The following is a 20,404-nucleotide window of genomic DNA, read 5'->3' as shown; positions in this document are numbered from 1 at the left end:
CAGATGACATGAAATTAGGTACAGATAAGGCATGCCTGAAAAAGTACTGGACTAAATTGACCATTTGGCCTCAGGAGAAGGATATCCTGATAAATACATCAAAAACTAAGCATATAACATTTGGGAGACATGAATTGAAAGGTGAATATTTAATAACAGCACACAGTTTTTTCTAATCATATCAACCAATTGGTTAATGATAGTTATAGAACTATAGGCTGCATAAAAAGATTTATAAAGTCTAGGAAATCAGAAATGAAGAAGTAATTGTTTATTACATTAGACTCAAACTTGAGTATGGAATAACAATATGGAAACCTTATAAGAAAACAAGCATGAGTAAACTAGAAAGAGTACAGCGGAAATATATCAGGGGCATCCGTGGATCTTAAAATTTAAGTTATTATGAAAGCCTAAAATATCTAAACTTGTACAGTGTCTCTCATAGATATACAAGAGAAGATCTTATTCAGGTATATACGGCATATAGAGACAACTACCTCTGGGAATGTTTGGGGTTATCAAATAATAGTAGAAAATCATCAGACAACCTAAGTATAAGATTTTATAGGAATGAAAAGTGTACTAATTAGTTCTCTGAGAGAATAGCTAGATGCTTGGAAAATGGTACCAAATTACATTGAAGCAGTAGTTCAGAGATTTTTAAGAACGGCCTGGACAGTTAATATTGGCTAAGTGTTTTGGTATATTGGCAAGCTAGAAGGGCATTAATGCCCGTGCTTGAAATGCTTGTATGTATTTATGACGGGTCTATCCCCACCTCCTGGGCATAGGGGGACAAGTGAAATGCGTCATCAAGAGGGCTCACAATGGCTTCCCTATTTGGATATGGGTGCACAATCCAATGTGCCCACTATGAAGCTTACCAGTCACCACAGGCTTGGTGAGATGACCCCTCCCCCTACGCCTTTTGCACCGTAACCCTTCCTCCATTCCTCAGTCAGTTCCACGCAATCCCTTCCTAGGACAGACAAACATATCCTCCCCCTGCGAGTTCTGTCAGTTGCCTGAGTAGCTAATTAATCCTGGACTGCCCGGTCCTCAGTCAGGATTTATCATTTTGTCCCACTTATCATTTTGCACCACTAATACTGACTAAACTATCTTTTTTTGGAATGCTTTTCTAATTTATAATCTGTTTGCAGAACTTTATATTGTAATTTTATTAAATCTGAAGTAAACTTGACAAGAGTCAGGACTGACACTACACCCTAGACATACAAGTACCGAGTATAGAAGCCTTCAGGGGCAATATGTCTACCACTCTACAAGCCCATCTGTTTATAGACTTACAAGGGGAAGCCTTGGTCTCCTAATAAGAAACGTTTTTGATGAAAATGGAGTGATGACTCCTAAAAAAAAGGTGGAAATGTCATATTAAAATGTAGTTGACTAACTAATGGTTTCTAAAGGTGAGAAGAAATGAAGAAAGTCAATGCTCTTCAAACATTAGATCTTCATGCCACCTAATGTCAATACATATGTTGGCATGAGACCAACATTGTCCTTCTCAGGGAAGAAGACAGCTAAGAAAAAAATGGCACCAATTCATCTTCACTGATAAGTAACCCTAACTATTATGACTTACTCTGCAATGCCAACTGAAAGTATACCTTTACACCATAACATTTTATTCTTCTTTATGTAATACAGGTGCCTTTATAGTCTACTCTTCTCTTTAAACATTTCATTCACACTCACATGCATACTTGCTTGTGAAGTGTTGCACTACTGTGTAGACCAGAGCACTGTGTGTCAAATATTTTGTCTCTGAACACTTTCTATGTATCAATATTACATCAGAGCAAGTAATACAAGTGAATAAGTTTTTTGCACAGTATACAAGTCCTTTCTGAATCCAAGCCCATATCAAAGAGAAATTAAAGTCAACTTACCAAGAATACCTGAATTCACAAAGTGTACAAGGCTAAAGTATTCCAGCAAGTCATTTTGAATTGGGGTTCCAGAGATGAGAACACGCCGCTTTGCATTCAGTGTGTTTAGTGCTTGATAAGTCTGATTGTCTGAATTCTTTAGTCTGTGTCCCTAAAAAATCCAAAATAAAAATAACTAGTTATTTGCCTTTTTTTTTTTTTTTTTTTGCAACGTTCAACTTCTGTCCTGTTGCAAATGACAGATCAGAAAAGACCTTCAAACTAACCAGTTGTGTGAGAGTACATACCACAACTGCAAATGTTCAAAACAGGATCACTGCTGCACTAAAACTCCTTAGCCATAAAATCTGCTCTAGGGGGGGACATCAGTTTTTCTGGCCATATTTCAAAAGCAGTCAGACATCCCTAGAAGCTTCATGTAAAGATAACTGCAACATGTTCTGTCAGTTATGAGTAAGATACCCCCAAGAAGTGCACCTGAACCTCTAACTTAAGGTCAACCAGATTCCTCATGACTATAAAGGGTTTCGTATTTTCGACAGCATGTGTCACAAATTCAAGAAAAGTGAACTTAGTCAAGAACACATCCCTAATGCATTCAAAAAGACATAATACATAGTGTTAGAACTTAAGCAGGGTATAAATGGGAAAAGGGAAAAAAGTAGGTATGCTTTCCTACTGAAGCACAGATACTATTACTCAGACAGATATAGTTACCATAAATACTTTCATAAATCTGTAATATGCTCATAAGATTCACTGCTGTAGTAAAATTTCTTACCTGTCCATAGGAAAGTACAGAAGGCAGTTGGGAAAGGATCCTGAAAGTTAACATGGAAGGATGGCTACAGCATGCTCTTCAAGACAAAGAAACCGAAGACAAGCCTACAGTGCCAGAGAGGGTGTGGATAGAAGTCAAAAGTGGTTGCCTCACAAATACTCTAGGGCTAGGTGGATATATTTTTGAAAATAACTGTAGTACTTCTAGTTGCTCTGGTGGAGTAAACTCTTGACCTGGCACTCCAAAGATTTACCACTGTAGTCATGACAGAATGTGATGTAGTTTGCCAACTATGTATAGAGCTTTTGTTTAGATACAGGCCTGCCTTGATTTTCTGGCATAGAGCAGACAGACAGGTGATCTGAAAGTGAGAAATTTTCAGTTCTTGTGTGTAACATTCAAGCTGCCTTTGCACATCCATAATGTACAAGATCCTCTCACTTTTGTTAAAAAGGTTAGGATGGAAAAGAGGTAATGGATATTCTGTGTAAAAGAAAGTTCTAAAACTATGATTGGCATAAAAGCATGTTCTTGAGTACCATTCTATCCTTATGAAAGACTATGCAAGATTCTTTGCACATCAGGTTTTGGAGCTCAGACATTTGTCTGGCAGAGTTAAGAGTCACCTGGAAAAGCTTATTAACATAAATGTAGTCATACCTTTCAAGTGTCCAGATTTTCACCTCATTATTTTGGTCTGTTCCCCATTAAATTTAAAATCACAGAGGACTGAAGTCACTAAATGACTGGCATTTGAATTTCAGATTTCATATAATTCAGAAAATCATCAGTACACAAAACCCATTATTCTAACAACTAAGTTTTTAATATGTCCCTATTTTTGTGCCACTGTCTCCCCATAATTTTAGGCTTTTTCCGGATTTCTTGCACTTACAGGTTGAGAGGTGTGAATGTATCAGAGCTAGTAGGTTTGAATGGAAGAAGAGTCAGTTTCTCAGTTGTAAGCTTCAGGTCGAAAAGTAGGCAAATGTATTTTCTGGCTGGTTTAAGATGTACAGTAGTCCTATGATAGTTTGACAGATATTTTGATGGAAAAAATGGGGCACTTGGAGCCAGAGAGGCAGAAGAAGCTGATGGGTTCATCATTATGGAGACACAAGCCAACCTCTTGATTAAACTTGGTTAAAGAGTTCTGACAGGTATTGCAGAACACCTGAAGGGGTGACTGAGACCACTTTCCCATGCCTGCTGCCACACTAAGCAAAAATGTTTTCCATTTAACTAAGAATAACTTTCTGGTACTGGTTCTTATTGTATCTTGCAGTATGGGAATAACATCTGGAGCAGTGTCTGTGAGGTACTAGACCAGAAAACATTCGAGCATTCAGACCGACTCCAGAGGGGTCAGAAGACTGCAGTGAGGTGAAGAATGAATTGCTCTTCCCTGCATATCTGAACTAGCTGAGAGAATCAAAAGTCTTGGCCGGTTTGGGTATCATGAGCCCTACCTCAGCTCTTTTTGCTTTTAGGAGGACTTTGGGATGAAGGAATTGGAAAAGAAGGCATAAAGGACTTCCTGATTTCCAGAGATGAAGATGGCATCAAGTGCTCAAGCCCCCTTTGCATGGAGGCTGGGAGAACTTTTGCAGCTAGTGATTCTACCAGGATGCAAACAAATTCATCTGAGGTCTGCTCCATCTCTTCATGATATCTGCAAAGAACAGCTTGTCCATTTTCCTGGCAAGAAAAATGTCTAAAAGTCTGCTACTACATTTTATGAAATGAGGAAATGCCTGCATATGGCGACTCAGTCCTACACTTAGGTTATAAACCAGGATGTAAACTTACACAGGTGGCAGGCATGCATGCCCACTTGTCCATTTATGTACAGCATTACTGTAGGGTTATCAATTACTACTTGCAAAGTACCTGGTTTGAACAGAGTTAAAAATATGGAGGGTACAAAGGACTGCTGTTATCTCGTCACATTGCTTTTGCTTCTCATGTTCATGGACCATATGCCCTGCACCTTCAAGTTCAAAACATTCGCCCTATGCACAGTCTAAGGCATCTATGCTCAGTGACTGAAGAGGCTCCAGTGGACAAAGTGTAGGGCTGGGCTCATTCTAACATGACATACCCACCAAGAAGTCTTTTAATGTCTTCAGTGAAAGTGATTTTGTGCTCCAGTAGGTGGCAGTGTTGCTTATGACTCGAGGATTTTTTCAAGCAAAGCTTGGCAAAGGAGGTCATGAAAACCAGTTGTTGACATGTAGCCCAAGGCTTGAGAAAGGTCATGGCAGTTAAATGGGTCTTGTGTGCTACCTTGAGAAAGAACTGAACCAAGAGACAACTTCTGTACCCAGAAATACCTTGTATGGGGCAGACATATATTTCATTCCTGTAAACTGCAAAATGTGCTTAGGTTCAGCCTTAGCGAAGTTCCTCCTCTGAGGCTGCATGAATGTAGCCTCTTGTCCACAAGTGTGCAAAAACCAAAGGCAAGCATTTGGTAAAGACTTAGAAGGGAGTAGAAAAAACAAGTGAAAAAGGAGTAAACTGATAATGGGCACTGTGTGAAGTAGGTGTCAAGCATTGCCCATGACCTCTGCGGCCAGAGATGTACAGAAAGGTTTCTTTAACATCCAGGGTAACTAGAACAATATTCAGTAAAAGATCATGCAATGCGAGAACTCAACCTTTTTTGAGTGCCACAAAATTGTTCAATAAGCATAGCTCATGTATCAGTTTCCACAGACTCTCCTTCTTCGGTATAAGAAACACTTTTGAATAAAAGCCCTTTTCATTCTCCTGAGAAGGCAATTTCTATAGCTCCAATTGCCAGAAGCTGAACTAAAATAGAAGCTGCTTGATGGAGCTGATTTTTGAGAAGGAGAAAGCATATACTTTGGAAATGTACTCTACTGAACAGCCAGAAATTCTCTCACCCAACAGTTCAACAATAGGTTAAACCATTTTCTTTTTGTGGTAAAAGATGAAGAGGTGAAAACTGGTGTGGGGTACAGAAGGTAACATGAGAATCAATATTCAGTTTTGCCATTGCTGCTGGGAGAGGATCTAACCTGAACTCCCAGATCTGCTGACTCCCTTGTCTTTGTTTACCTCTGCAAGCCTCCTGTTTTGCTTTAAAGTTACAGTGCTCTATCCAGAACTGCATTCTATAAAAGGGTTACTGACTGAAGAGGTAATCTTTGCTATATCTAATAATGGAAAAGTGAAAGAATTGCATATCAGACTGCATTTTATTTTGAATTTGTTAATTAATGTGTAGCATTAATCCCATTAGATCCATTTCAGTCTCAGCCCAGGAAAAGATGTATAACATTATATGTACAATGAGTGGCAAAATGCAATATATGCAAATATTATACACAAAGTGAATATCATAGTTAGCTTGAGGGTAATAAAAGCAATAAGCAAATGACATTACATTCAGAGTGACTGAAAAGCACAATATTTACATGCATTATATATATATATATATATATATATATATATATATATATATATATATATATATACACAGGGTGGCATCAGAGCTGTCATGCTGAAAGAAACTCAATCAAAAATAGAGTCACAGCAAGGTACGTAGACAGAAGAAAGGATGAACAGGTTAAGGTATATGATTAGAGAGATAGCAGTTGCATTTTCCTAGCGTCTTGAAATGTGAACTGAAAATTGGGTAAGAGAATAATGTATAAGAAAAGAAGAAAGAGATTCCCACAGTTTGGGACCAAGGACTGAAAAGCTTGGTCTATGTAGCAAAGCCTAGCTTGAGGGGTTTGGTGGGGAGGATATGGGTGACGTCCAAGGCTGTATATTGATGGATCTCTGATTATTCCGGAAGCTAGTGGAGGGAAGGTGTCATGAAATAATTGAGTGGCAAGTAGAAAGTCAGCACATTGTTTCACAGGTAGCTACTTCACTGTCTTGCCATTCTTCAGATTCCTGTAAACATCTTCTTAAGGGGTCCAAAAACAATTCCTTATCCACAGTTATATTAAAAAACTGCCTGGGAACATTCTCAGAAAGGGTCTGAATACTCATTCAGGTACAACTGCTGATAATATTACCAGTGCCAACTTCCTTAACAGAAGTATCCATCTTACTCCCATTTCACAGCATGCTTGCCCGCTCTGGATGTAGAACGTGCTAAATTAGACATCTTGCCTTAGAAATGTATCTGTTATCTCTTTGACCATTACTTCTGTTCATTTTAGAATATTGGTTGATAAAGAATTATATGGATCTGACAGCTGAAAAGCTCAATTTCTTCCAAGGGTTGCAGACGTACACACCTTCTTAATGATTTAACCAGCACTCTGCTTTCCATATTGTTGGGGAGAGTGATGAAATCTGCATCCTTTGGAGATATTCACAGAGATAATAGCAGGGTTAGCTAGGGTTGCCACCTTTTCAAATGCCCAAAGTGGGACATTTTTTATAGAAATGTCAAATTTTGCAGTACAAAATATACCCACAGCTAATCCAAATGGCAGAACTTCACTTTTTTCCAAAATAAAAGTTTATTTGTGTAGTGTTTAAGTTGCTTATGCTATTTCTTATAGCATTTAGGTGTTTTAAATACAAAATAACTAATTTATGCAACTGTTGAAGAAAACTTGGGATATATTTTTTGCCTTAACATCTCAGGACATTTGCCATTTTTCAGTTTTTTCAGCAGGACGCAATTGCCCAAAGAGGGACAGGTGGTACCCCTAGGGTTAGCTAAATACCTTATACAAATTATAAAGGTCTTTCAGGCCCCTGCAAAAACTGTCAGGTCTCTTTACAGCATGGGTTTGTGAGTCTGACTAAAGTGAGGTGTAATGAGATCTTCTGGAAGGTGTCTTTGAATGACTGTACCATATGGAAGTGGCCAAGGTTTGCCTCATCTGCTCTCCATGTAAAATGTTCCCAAATCAAATTTGTTGTCTCTCAAAAAGACAAGATTTGCTAGGAGGGATTCCAATGCAACTATTCCTCATAGGTGTAGGATCCTACTGGGAAGTTGATCTGGTCAGAATGTGTCACAGCATCTTTTTCCACATCTAATTCAGATAGCCTAAAAGAAAGATCCCTCTATAAGACTGTAAAGCTACACCAAAAGTGGATGAGGTAGGGAGCTGCATATATGTGGAAGTAGCTTGCTGTTAAACCCTCTACATATGTCTTGGAAAAATTCCTGTAAACAAAATAGGTAACAGCTAAGGTGCATAAGACTGGTGGTACATGCATGCAGTACTCTGGTATCGGGAAGGCAGAGGGCTACTACCTGCAGAAAAGGACGTAAAAACTGGGCCTTGCCTAAAACCTGCAGACTGATCCACTAATAAGATAGATATTCTAGTGTTGGTAAAGGAAGGGTAGCAGTGGTTAAAACGCATTACTCCTGTAAAGGAATGTTATCCCCAGAAGACACCTGGGAATGGAAATCTGGATGTGGCATAATGGAAATAACTACAAAGCACTGGCTGGTTTCTGAAGCAACGATCATGCTGTCTACCTCAGAAGAGGCTACCACAGATGGGACCACGCGTTGAGTAGATGCCAGAAATAAGGGCGGGTGAAACTGCAGCGCTCCACAGTCTGCCCCGCAGGCCTACAACTAACCAGCAGGGTCAAAATAGCCACACTTGGTTCCAGTCAGGATCTCCTTAATAATCATCTACACGAGGTTTTAACCATTTTTGTACACTTGTGCATCCTTTAGAGGGATTACATGCTCTTTCTTGCCCTCAAAGTTAACAAACTTCTCCAGCTGGAAAAAGGCCAAATGTCCCTTATTCCAATGCAAGGAGCTGTCTGTGCTCCCTAAAGTCTTCAAATTTCTCTCCTGCTAAATAAAGGTTTTTCAGTTGAAAGTTTAACAATATTTGCAGCTAGTGACTAGTGGTTCCTCTGCAAGGGAAATCAGACATTGCAGACAAAAGTCATTCTGAAAAAAATTGGCTCCTGCAGTACATGTTAAGTGTGAAAAAAAAATAAAACAATTACAAGCACAAAACTCTACTACAATGAAAGGCAATGCACATATGCAAAGCAAGAAGCTCAGATTAGGTGCACTTATCACAGTTTGCAAAGTTTGCTAAGAAAGGACCAATTAACTTGTACTGAGTTGCAGCAAAGTGAAGATGGAATAGGTTATCACCCCCCCCCTCCAAAAAAAAATCTTGAAAAAAACAATCAGGCACAAAACTCAGGTACAACTGAAGATCGTATAGATAAAGCAAGAAGCCCAAATTGTGGGTACCTAACCTGCATGAGGATTGCCAGGAAATAAGTAATGGGCTTATATGGAATAAGTGACAACTCGCCTCTTTACTTCTTGCTGCAATATGAAGATGACACGTATCTTCTATTTTATAACCATGTTTTCTGCTAACAGTCTTGGTGAAAACTATCACTGCTGTGGGGATGTCCTCTTAAAGTCAGGTGGGAAGAACTGACACCTACCTGTGGCTAATCCCACCACGTCCTACGTATCTGACATCTTATCCCTCTGCCTCCATTATTAATAATGATGGTGTTAAAAGAAAGGTTTTTCCTATGTATTCTTGAATTCAAGTCACTGTTTTTCGCCCTAGTTTCTCTTTAGAAAGGCTGTGCCAACCACCTTTTCTGAGTAAGAATACTTCATTGCAGCTCCCCTGCGTTACCACTATGTATTCCCATATGGTGGCCATTTATTCTTATAAACTTCTTTTAATGAAAGGTAGTACCTTCTGGAAAAATACATATTTTCCTCATTTACTTAAATCTATTTGTTCCCTAACTGCATTTTCTTTAACTTATTTATTGGTGGTTAGCTGGGACAAAGGGCTATCTAATTTTTGCAATGCATATGCAAGCGTCAGAAATTAATTCAGCTGTACATAATAATACACAGTAAAAATATAAGTCAATGGTGTTATTATAAATTCATGGCTCTAAAACCAGCCAAAGAGTTTACATCCAAGGTCCAATATGCGAAATTTGAATTTTGCAAAATAAAAATCAGTGAATTTTTGAAAAGTTCCAAAGTTGGAGTCTTTTTTACTACTATTAGTTGCATGTTTCACATTTTGGCTGCCTTTGCACAAAAATGTAGTTTCAAACCAACAACCTGATACCTAACTTTGTAATAATAAATCTTTATTTCCAGTATTTACACCAAGTAATGTAACTCTACGGTTAAATTTACATATATAAAGTCATATGTATGAACTTGCAAATGTGTACCACATCCCCTTCTTTTTAATTTATAATAGTCAGTCTTTTCTAACTTTTGTCCATCCTGAACACAATATACACAAAAATAAATACAATTAAATAAATAAATAAATAAACAAACAGAAGTTATGTACTTACTATAACATTGAATTCTTTCATTCTTGTTGGTCTGATAAAATGTATGGGTCCTCGAGCCACTTCTAAGGTGTGATTCGACAGCACTAGTGCTTCAGCCTTGACCCGCGGTAGTGGAGCTGCGGTAGCGTTGTCACCTCACAGCAAGACGTTGTCCCGTTCGATTCTCAGCTACAGCGTCTTCTGTGGGTTCTGTCTGTGAGCCAATTGGCAACCCATCTCATGACATAGGGGTTTATGTTCAGGCTGGTGAGCTTGTCTATAATACCTGAGTGGGGAATGGTGTCGAAGGCCTTTGCAAGGTCTAGGTAGGCTGTGTGAACCCACCTTTCCCTCGTCTATAGCCTTGGCAACTGTCTCAAAGAAGTCCACCAGGTTTAGGAGGCATGATCTTCCCTTAACAAAGCCGAACTGGGTAGGGTCCAGTGTTTGGAGGTTCCCAATGTCTCTGTTAATGAGATCCATGATGATGCGCTCGATAGTTTTGCAGACCAAGCTAGTCAGGCTTATAGGGCGATAGTTCCCGGGGTCCGTTGTGGCTCCACCTTTGTGGTAGAGCCCATCCTGGAGATTTGGAGTGTTGAGTGTCAGTGGAACAGGACTGATACTGTAAATGTCAGCAATGTGGACCACTGGCATTACACTGATATATGTGTATAAATAAATATCTATATATCTATATATATATATATATATATATATATATATATATATATACACACATATAAATACAAATATTATATATATATATATATATATATATATATATATATACACACACACACATATAAATACAAATATTATATATATATATATATATATATATATATATATATATATATATATATATCTTGCTCAAGTAAATCTGTAAAAATATTTGCATGAGCTGGATCAAAGTGCACCCTGTTTCCTTGATATCACGTACAGTCATAAAACATCTTTTAAAGACAAAATTATTTCATCTGTACAAAATAATCCTTTCTAGAACCATCTTGTCAGTACCCAAAAGTTAAACAGTCACAATAAGGATAAATTTAAATTGGCATCTCTGTCAGCTCTTGGACTGATAATGGCAGGTACGACTTCTAAAACGTTCTCAGACTAACTTGGCTCCTCCTATTTACATAAAATTCCAATCACCAATGGTACTCTTCTCCAGATCTTGAAAACCAGCAAGTTAGTACCTTCAGAAAAACAATCCGAAAAGTAAAAAAAAATTAGGCTCCAAAAAGGACAGCATCTAGTGGACCCACAGGTAGTGCAGGAACAAAGTGATGGTGATAATGATACAGTAATGATAGATTTACACTGGCACTAAATGCATACATTTTGTTTTAATGTTATGAGCTTCATCGCAGTTACCTCTAGGACACTGTTCCAAGCTTGTTATTATTTTGGGTGCTTAACTCAAAAAAATACCCTGGTTTATGTCAGCTCTAAAGGCTGATCTTGGCCAGGAGAGGACATCTAGCTTATAGTGCCTTGCAAAGCTATTCAGTGATGTCCACATGGTAGCTGCATAATCATTCACCAAAGTATTTTTGAAGAAGTTATGAGAGCTGGTCATAGACCTAGCTCTGTAGGTATTGGAAGCCTGAAGTAAGAACTTGTCATATTTTTGGTAGCTATATCTAATACTCTTTCTTTATTGCAACCCTGGATAGCTTCTTGTCTAGTTTCTTGGCAGACAAGTATATAAAGAGCTGGGAATCCTTTCTTATAGTTTTGGTGCTCTCTAAATTGCCTATGGACATTCATACAATGCAAAAATATATTCAACTGATTAGAATAGTTCAAAAAAGTAGAAAACATATATTCTGTAGCAACTCTGGGAATAAAGGAGACTGATAAGTAATTATGTTCTGTCTTTGGGAAATGAGATAAAAGATGGACAAGCATACAGGGCCTGTAACCCTGAAATCCTTCATACAGAAGTAATGACCACCACAAAAAGAGTTTTCCAAGTATGATACCCGAGGTCAGAAGAGGATGCTGGTTCAAAAGGAAAACGTGTTATGTTCCTCAGAAGGAAAGAAAGTTACCATTGAGGAACAGGAAACTTGAAAGGAAAATGCAAGAGAAAAGCCTCAAGAAAGCTTTACACACCACACCTAAGATAAGCTTGTCAAGCGGAATTCAGTCTCAGGTGGAAACTAGAAGTGGTTGCGAATGAATTTTAACCAGTCACAAGTCAAAGTTTTAGGAAAGAAACTACAGAATGCTAGGGGTTGCAAATAAAATGGGTCTAGTCCTCTGACTGTGCTCATGCTGAGAAGCACGCCCATTTGCTGCAATAATTTTTTCTAGAACCAGGTCTCTGAGAAGGGGTCAGGATCTGGACAAGCCTGGATACCTAAAAATGTCTTTGGCCCATCACTGGAACTAAAGAAACTACACATTTAGCTTCAGGAAGTAAAAGTCCAGATGCGGCTGACTGGATGAGTGGGACTATAGAATGGGAGTGCCTCAGAAGGACAGGTCTGTCCAAAAGATGAGGTCAAAGAAAAGGGAAACAACCTTGTCAAACAAATAGGGGTATATCAGAATAACTTTGGTTTTGCTCATTTTGGACTTTTCAAGGAATTTCAGCACGATGGAAACTGGGAGAAGGTGTAAAGAAGTCTTGTGGGCTACTTCTGGAAGAATGCATCCATGGGAGATCCTCCTGAGTGAGGAATAAGGGAAAAGTAGTTGCTGCACTTGTAGCTGAGGGAGAATGTGAAGTATTTGCAGCACATTTCCCTATTGACAGAAGAGGGTTCACACTGTTGATGGATGGACCACATGTGGTATCACAATAAAAAAGCTGAGCCTGTGCATGACAGAACTCACCTGAGCTAGGAAATGGATAGCAATGACAAGGTAATTGAAGGTAACAGTTCACTCCTCAACTCATAAAATAAAAAACAATCACAACAATGGGAAGGGAATCTTGATACATGTCCAGGATGAGAAGGCAGTCCTCATCTCCAAGATATTTTTATATGCAGATTGGCCTCTTAGGATCACCAGGTGCTTTAGACTACCTGCTTCAAATATGGTCCCCCAAACAGAAGTGCCTTGGGGTCAAAGTAGCCTTGGGGGTAGAAGGTCTGAAACAGTATGCCCAAGGGCATGTTGAAGTCGAGAGCCCAGCAATGAAGATAGTCCTTGCATTTTTTGGGAAATTCATACTGAGTATCCTGAGGGTCTAAAAGATGAATTTAGTGTACAGTAAGAGCTCACCAAAGGACCATTATGAACAGTCTGTCATGAGGACTCACAAGCCATCAGACTTAAAATTTGAATGCAAACCTAGGCATGCAAGGCTCGATCTACCATTTTATTATCTATTGGATAGCAGCTTTTATGAGAAGAATCTTTTCTATAAGAAGTTATTAGTAACATCACCAGTGTGTTCAGATTGCAACCAAAGAACAATGTTGACAGAAATAGCACCATCTGAGACTTTACAAAGTTAGACCTGTAATTCCCAAGGACTGAAATAGACTTAGAAGTAATTCCCTTGAGGCAAAAGGAGCCAGACATCAAGGTATGGCAACACCATGGAACGTCTGAGCTACAGAGCTGCTGAGACTGTGGACACACATTTAATCAACACTTTGGTATCTGTGATGAGATTAAAAGTCAGTGTCCAGAACTGAAACTGTCTGGCTCCCATGCAGTAGTGAAAGAATCTCCTGGACATTAGTGCAATTTTGATGAGCAGGCAGGCATCCTGGAAGTCCAAAAAGCACATCCATTCTCCTTCAAACAAACAGGGAGGGATGTATTGCACTAACCATTCAAAAGTGCTCCTTAATACAGTGATTAAAGCTGCTTGAATTAAGAATGGGCTGAGGTCCTGACTGTTTTTGGCATTAAAAAGAACCTTGAATAAATGGTTTGCTCTTTCTCTGACTTTTTAAGTGGCCTGTATAACAGCAGGCTGATAGCCTGCTGTTTTGCCATAGCTTTTTGATATGGAGACTGTGTTCTGGAAAGGAACAAACAGGGAATTAAGTAGCTTCGGGATATGAAGTTTCAAATCCCCTTGTAGCAAGTGATGGCATTCCATACTGACATTTGAAGAGACAGATGACCTATAACTACTTCCAGAGAGGAGCAGTTGCGCAAACCTTTAGGGGTGCAAGAACTGTCCTCTGGAAGAAGGGTTGTGTGATCTCTGACTGTTTTCTTGATAAATGCATCCTCTGTGAGCATGCCCATTCTGAAATTGCTGTAACCACTGTAACTCTGTAGAACTTTGAAAAACCTATCTTGTTGTGTCCACTGCAACTATGAATAACACAATCAGAAGTCTGTTCTCAAAAACAGGTGTTGATGAGCCTGCAATTTCACCTCAGCTTTGAAAGGGCAATACTGCCCTCACTTTCCTGTTTTTCTAGTTCAGCTTTTACTGAATTTGTGAACAGCAAGGATCCATCAGAGAGCTTTCATGAACTAGCTTTTGGAATTCTCAGTGAATTCTGTTAGATGTGGCCTGGCATGACTGTAAACAATAAGGTGTATGCCTGCTGCCCTAGCAGAACCATCAACCACACTGTGAGTGAGAAGAATGACCTGACAAAGTGATAACTCTTCCAGATTCTTGGCCAGTACCTGGTTTTACTGTAATTTATACACATGCATGAGGTAGTTTAATGCCTTTGATGAAAAGGCAGATAAAAACATCCATGTTTATAATCTATTCAAGGAATGTGAGTCCTTGTTCGAGGGATGATAGGGTTTGGGCTCTGCAGCCTCCTTACATGTAGCAGCAGCCATGAGTGAGTCTACTAAAGGATTGTAGGATAAGCTGGGACAGCCATTAGGAAGATGAACTCTGAATGGGCATTTGGGGTCTACAACCATTACACATGTGTTCTTCCAGAGAAGTCTAGCACTAACTGCATAATTTCATCAACTAGTGATACCACTCAGCTGAAGAGGTGGGTGAGTAGAAAGCCTTATCTAGTATGCACTCTAACCCAGAAAGCATGTCCTGGGGCCACTTAGCTTTGATTGTGATGATCTCAAAGATTATTTCAATTTTGGAGTCATCAGGAGATAAGGAAATTAGCTTTCTGGTGGTCATCCATGTCCACTGTGGGAGATTTCCCTGGGAAGTCTGCATGTTTTCTGTTACAAATGACTTTATCTCCTGCCCTTGGATAGGGAGTTCAAGAAGGTGGAAGACAGCACGCTGGACAGAAGTGGAGGCAAAAAAGAATTAGCAGATGAGGAACACAGTTGATCCATGGTCTGGACTGCTTCAGGGTATAGCTCATGCAGGGACACTTGGATCTTAGGCACCAAGACCAACTATGACTTCAAAGTGGGAACAGGGACTGCCACACTTGAAAAGTCAAAACTGCTCAAAGTCAACCCCAGCCCCGAGACCAAGAAAATCTGCAATGAATTTGAGGACAATAGAATGATCCCATTCACCAAAGCTGATGATATACTCAGTCCTGAGGCAATGAGTATTGAGGCCTGCTCCAAAGCATCAACTCTGATGCTGAGACAAGGACCTACCGTAAGCTGGTAAAGATCAGAATCCTTGATGTTGGCAGCTTTTTTGGGCATCAGGGCAGTCAAGGTCAAAGGTATTCACCTGGATGGCATCAAAGTCAACACCAAAGTTAATGGGACAACTGACGGCTGAAATGGTAATGGCGGTCAAGCTGAGCTTGGACAGGAAGGAGGAGGAGAGAGGTCAGAGAAATGTGGCAGTGAAACTGCTGTAGAACTACCAATACTAACAGGGGAAGACAACTGCAACCAAAATCTGCTGCATCTTACAAAAAAATACCTTCCATATTTCTATGTGCTCCAGTTGGACTGAAAGAGATTGACAAAGTCCAACAGATGCAGAAAAAGACAGTCTGAGAGTCTGGAGCTCCAGTTCCAAAGCAATGGAGACTACACTCTTGGAATGAATGGGATCAGGGGAGTCCTATTGTAAGGAACCACACCACAAGAATGATTAGTATACACTAGAGTAGAAAAAAAGATTAAAGCACCATGTTCAGAAGCTTTACAGCTTGAATCAATTACTTTATGCTTCTTGGGGGTGAATGAACACCCTACCAAGAGGCTTTTTTTTTCCTTTTCAGAGAAAAAAACTTTTATTTGGAAAAAGAAGCTATGGACTCTAATACAAGGGTGGCACTGAGCATTCTGAACTAGAGTCTATTTTGGCACTTAATGATAGAGGGGGCCTGAAGGAAGCACAAACACAGAAGTTGTAAAAACGAATGAGCCTCACTAAGACATTTAAGACATTTGAAGCATCTGTCTTGTGGAGGAATCCTGGCTCCACAGGGGCATTTCTTATAGGATTTAGACATTTACCCCTTATCTGTAATTAAGAAAGTACAGTTGTGTACACTTATCATAAATGTAGATGTTCGAGTGTATTCACTGTTGCAGTCATCACACTTGGGTTATCTGCCTACAGGTATCCCTCAGTCAGCCCGAATACCAGAGACTTAGTATTTCTGCGTCAGTTGCTGTCGCTTCAGTACTGACGTCAGGGGTATAAAAACAGGCAGCCGATGCCATTACATCAGTTTTTTTTCCCCCAAATGTCAGGAGCCCCCCAAATAGGGAGCAAAGTTATGGTGGGAAAAACACCACCAGTAAAAAGTAAATACCAGTAACCCAGTAAGCGGTGAGTAATAGACATAGAGAGGAGAGAGAGAGAGACAATGAGGCTGGAGGGTGGGAAACCAGGACTGCAACAGTGAATACAATCGACTACATTTATGGTAAGTGTACACAACTGTACTATGTTCTTCGTGTTTCACTATTGCAGTCATCACACTTGGGTTGATTCCCAAAGCTGAAAAAAGGGTGGAGGCAGTCAAGAAGAGTTGGGGCCACTTAGTATGCCCTGCAGGACTGCTGTTGTAAAACCCGCCCTGGGTTTGGAAAAGATAGATAGGTGGTAATGCTTGGTGAAGGTGTGTACAGAACTCCAGGTAGCAGCTTCCAGAATGTCCCTGGTAGGGACTCCCCTGAGGAATGCTGTAGAGGTAGAAGTTGCCCTAGTGGAATGCGTTCTGGACCCCTGAGGGGTTGGGTTCCCATGGTGTTTGTATCAGAAATATGCTATTTATTTGGTAATTGTTTGTTTTAAAACGGCCTTGCCCTCTGCCCCTGGTGCAAAACTGACTAGTAACTGGTCAGATTTCCTGAAGGCTTTAGTCCTATCCAGGTAGAATCGGAGCTGCCTGTGCACGTCCAAGGAGTGCAGGATCCTTTCCCCTTTATTTTGAGGATTAGGGAAGAAGGTTGGCAAATGGATAGATTGGTTGAGAGCCACACTGGACACCACTTTTGGCATAAAGGAAGGGTTAGTCCTGAGGGAGACCCTGTCAGCATGAAAAATAATGAAGGGTTCCACAGTCATAAGTACTTGTAACTCAGACACTCTTCTAGCTGAAGTGATGGCCAGAAGCAAGGCTGTTTTCCAAGAGAGGAAATTTAACTCTGCTGATGCTGCAGGCTCAAAGGGGGGTAGCGTGAGCTGTTCCAGTACAAAGTTAAGGTTCCAAGCAGGGGTGGGTGCTCTCCTTGGTGGCCTTGTTTGTTTGCCTCTCTCAGGAACTGCTTGATGAGAGAGTGAAAGAAGAGAGGTGGCTCAGTGTTGTAATGAGCCGAGATGGCAGAGGCATGGATCTTAATGGAGGAGAAGGATAGGCCTCTGTGGAGTAGATCTGCTAAGTAATCCAGGATTAGAGGTAAGGAGGGCAGTGCTGTGTCCTCTCCTTTAGACTGAATCCAGGGACAATACCTTTTCCACTTACCAGCATAGGATTTCCTTGTACTGGGTCTTCTGGTTTCCAGAATGACGTCCAGCACCTGCTTGCTTAGGCTGGTCACTGGAGGAGAATTCAAGGAATAAGCCAGACTGCAAGATTTAGGGTTTGCAGTTGCGGATGCAGTATCTATCCCTCCTGCTGGGTGAGGAGGGTTGGGATCTGGGGTAGGTGCCAGGGTGGCACCGGTGACAGGCTGCGCAGTAGTGGGTACCAGTGCTGGCATGGCCAGTCCAGGGCAATTAGGATTGCCCTTGGTTTGTCCTGTCTTTTCTTGAGTAATATTCTTGTGAGAAGAGGTTGAAGGGGAAATGCATAGATTGAGAGGTTTACCCACTGGAAGGATAGGACATCCACTTTCCAAGCCCTACTGTGAGGTGTCCTGGTGCAGAATTTGCTGAGCTGGTGATTGTAGGGGGGAGGCAAAAAGGTCCACCTCTGGGATCCCCCATTTCAGGGTTAGAAGGCTGAAGGTGCTGGGGTCTAATTGCACTCGTGTAGGTCTAGTAGATATCTGCTTAAGTCATCTGCCAGAGAGTTTTGTTTGCCTGACAGAAATTGAGCTTGCAGATGAATCTGCATGTCCAAGGCCGTGTTCCACAGGGCCAGGGCTAGCCTGCAGAGTGGGTGAGAGTGGGTTCCCCCCTGCTTGTTGATGTACCACATAACTGTGGTGTTGTCTGTTTTTATTAGCAGGGGTCCTGGTGACAGTAGGGATTTGAAAGCTGTCATAGTGTGCTGAACAGCTAACATCTCTTTTTGGTTGATGTGCAGATGAATTTGACTTGGGCTCCAGTGGCCCTGAATGCAGTTGTTGTTCAGATGTCCCTCCCCGGCATAGTCTGAGGCATCTGTGCTTAGGGTCTGGGAGGTGTGGGGTTGACTACAGGGAAGTCCCTCGTTGTGGTTGCATGCTGCTGCCCACCAAAGAAACTCTGTCCTTAGACAAGGTATGATAGGTATGATGGTTTCCAAATCCTGAGAATGTTGGCAGCAAAACTTTTCAAGTACCACTGAAGTTTCCGCATATGCAGTCTGGCATATGGAATCAGTAGAATGCAAGAGGCCATGAACCCTAGGGCCTGCAGGATTTTCCTTGCGGATAGCTGGGTTCTGATGGCCATTTGAGTGAAATAGCCTGTCAGATAGGTTTGTTTTGCTGAAGTAAGGAATGCCATCTAGGATGCTGTATCTAACTAAGCTTGCTCCCAGGAATACAATCTTTTGACTGGGGACTAGTTTTGATTTCTTTTCGTTGATAGTGTACCCCAGGGAGGTTAGAAGGTTCTTTACAAATGTCAGGTGCTGCAACAGCTTTTCTTGACAGTCTGCCTGAATCAGGCAATCGTCCAAGTACAGATAAATTTGAATCTTTCTCTGTCTGCAATAGGCAATGGCTGGAGCCAGGCATTTTGTGAAGACTCTAGGAGCAGTGTATAAGCCAAAGGGAAGTGCAGAGAACTGATAATGCATAGATCCTGCCTTGAAGCGTAGGTATTTTTTGCATGAGTCCCTGACAGGGATGTGCAGATAGGCTTCTTTTAGGTCTAGAGTGGCTAACCAGGCATCTTTGGACAGCATAGGAAGAAGCTGCTGAAGGGTGAGCATTTTGAATTTTGGTACCACCAGGAAGGTGTTTAGAGTGGAAAGATCTAGGATTGGGTGCCAAGTGCCCTCTTTTCTGGGTACCAGAAAAAGCCTGGAATAAAACCCTTGACCTATTTGTTCTGCAGGAACAGGTTGAATTGCCCTTACGGAGAGCAGGGATTGAATTTGGTGTTGTGCCTCTGCCCACTGGTTTGCAGGAAGGTCTGGGAGCCCATTTGGGGTTGGCAGTGAGTGGAAGTAAGATTTGTACCCCTGGGATACAATGTTGAGGACCCATCAGTCTTTGGTGATGGAGGTCCAGTTTTTTGCATGATGGGCAAGTTTTCCTCCTAGAGGCACGAGCAATTGGGCAGAGGTGAGGATTGGAGTTGAGAAGTCACTGTGAATTCTTTCCGAAAGGGGGTGGCTTAGCACTCCCTGTTTTAGAAGTGGAGGCACGCCATTGCTTAGATCTCTGCATATCCTGAGACTGTAATCTGGGGGGGATGGGGTCCGTTTCCCCTGGGTCTAGTTTGAAATGGCCTTGAAGGGGCTGGAAAGGCCCAATGTTTCGAGGGGCAATGCCTACTGAATCTTGGAGGCTGCACTTGCGAAAATTCTTTGACTGTCTGCATAGACTTAGCTTTTTCTTCCATCTTTTTTAGAACCTCTTCTGCTTTGGTGCCCAACAGATTGTCCTTGCTCAAAGGAGTGTCTAGTAATTCTGATTTGACATGGTCTGGCAAGGTCCGTTCCTTAAGCTAAGCATGCCTTCTCAGTACAGAACCAGTGACTGCTTCCCTGCAAGAAGCTTCTAGGGCATCAAAGCCACATTGCAAGGTATGCTTGCTGACTTGGCTTGCAGAATGCATAAGCTCTTGTAATTCTTTATTTTCTGCACAGTCTGCACAGGTAGATAATTTTTGCTTAATAAGTTCCATAATATGCTTCTGGTATTTCAGTATGTGAAACTGGCAATTCAATGC

At 40.9% G+C, this 20,404-nt stretch overlaps 1 protein-coding gene across 1 annotated transcript in view; it reads right to left on the bottom strand.

Moving 5' to 3' along the window:
* The window catches only part of RAD54L (RAD54 like), a 652,988-nt gene that overhangs the window by 446,080 nt on the left and 186,504 nt on the right, over positions 1 to 20,404 (bottom strand). The window contains exon 9 of the mRNA XM_044085902.1: positions 1,917 to 2,067. Within this exon, the coding sequence (XP_043941837.1) occupies positions 1,917 to 2,067 (151 nt within the window). The remainder of the gene's footprint in view (positions 1 to 1,916; positions 2,068 to 20,404) is intronic.

The sequence above is a fragment of the Protopterus annectens genome, chromosome 10.part0, assembly GCF_019279795.1.
Source record: "Protopterus annectens isolate FY-2018-M chromosome 10.part0, PAN1.0, whole genome shotgun sequence".
Lineage (NCBI taxonomy): Eukaryota > Metazoa > Chordata > Ceratodontiformes > Protopteridae > Protopterus > Protopterus annectens.
The sequence above is the reverse complement of the archived record's forward strand: the minus strand, read 5'-3'. Positions and strand labels throughout refer to the sequence as shown.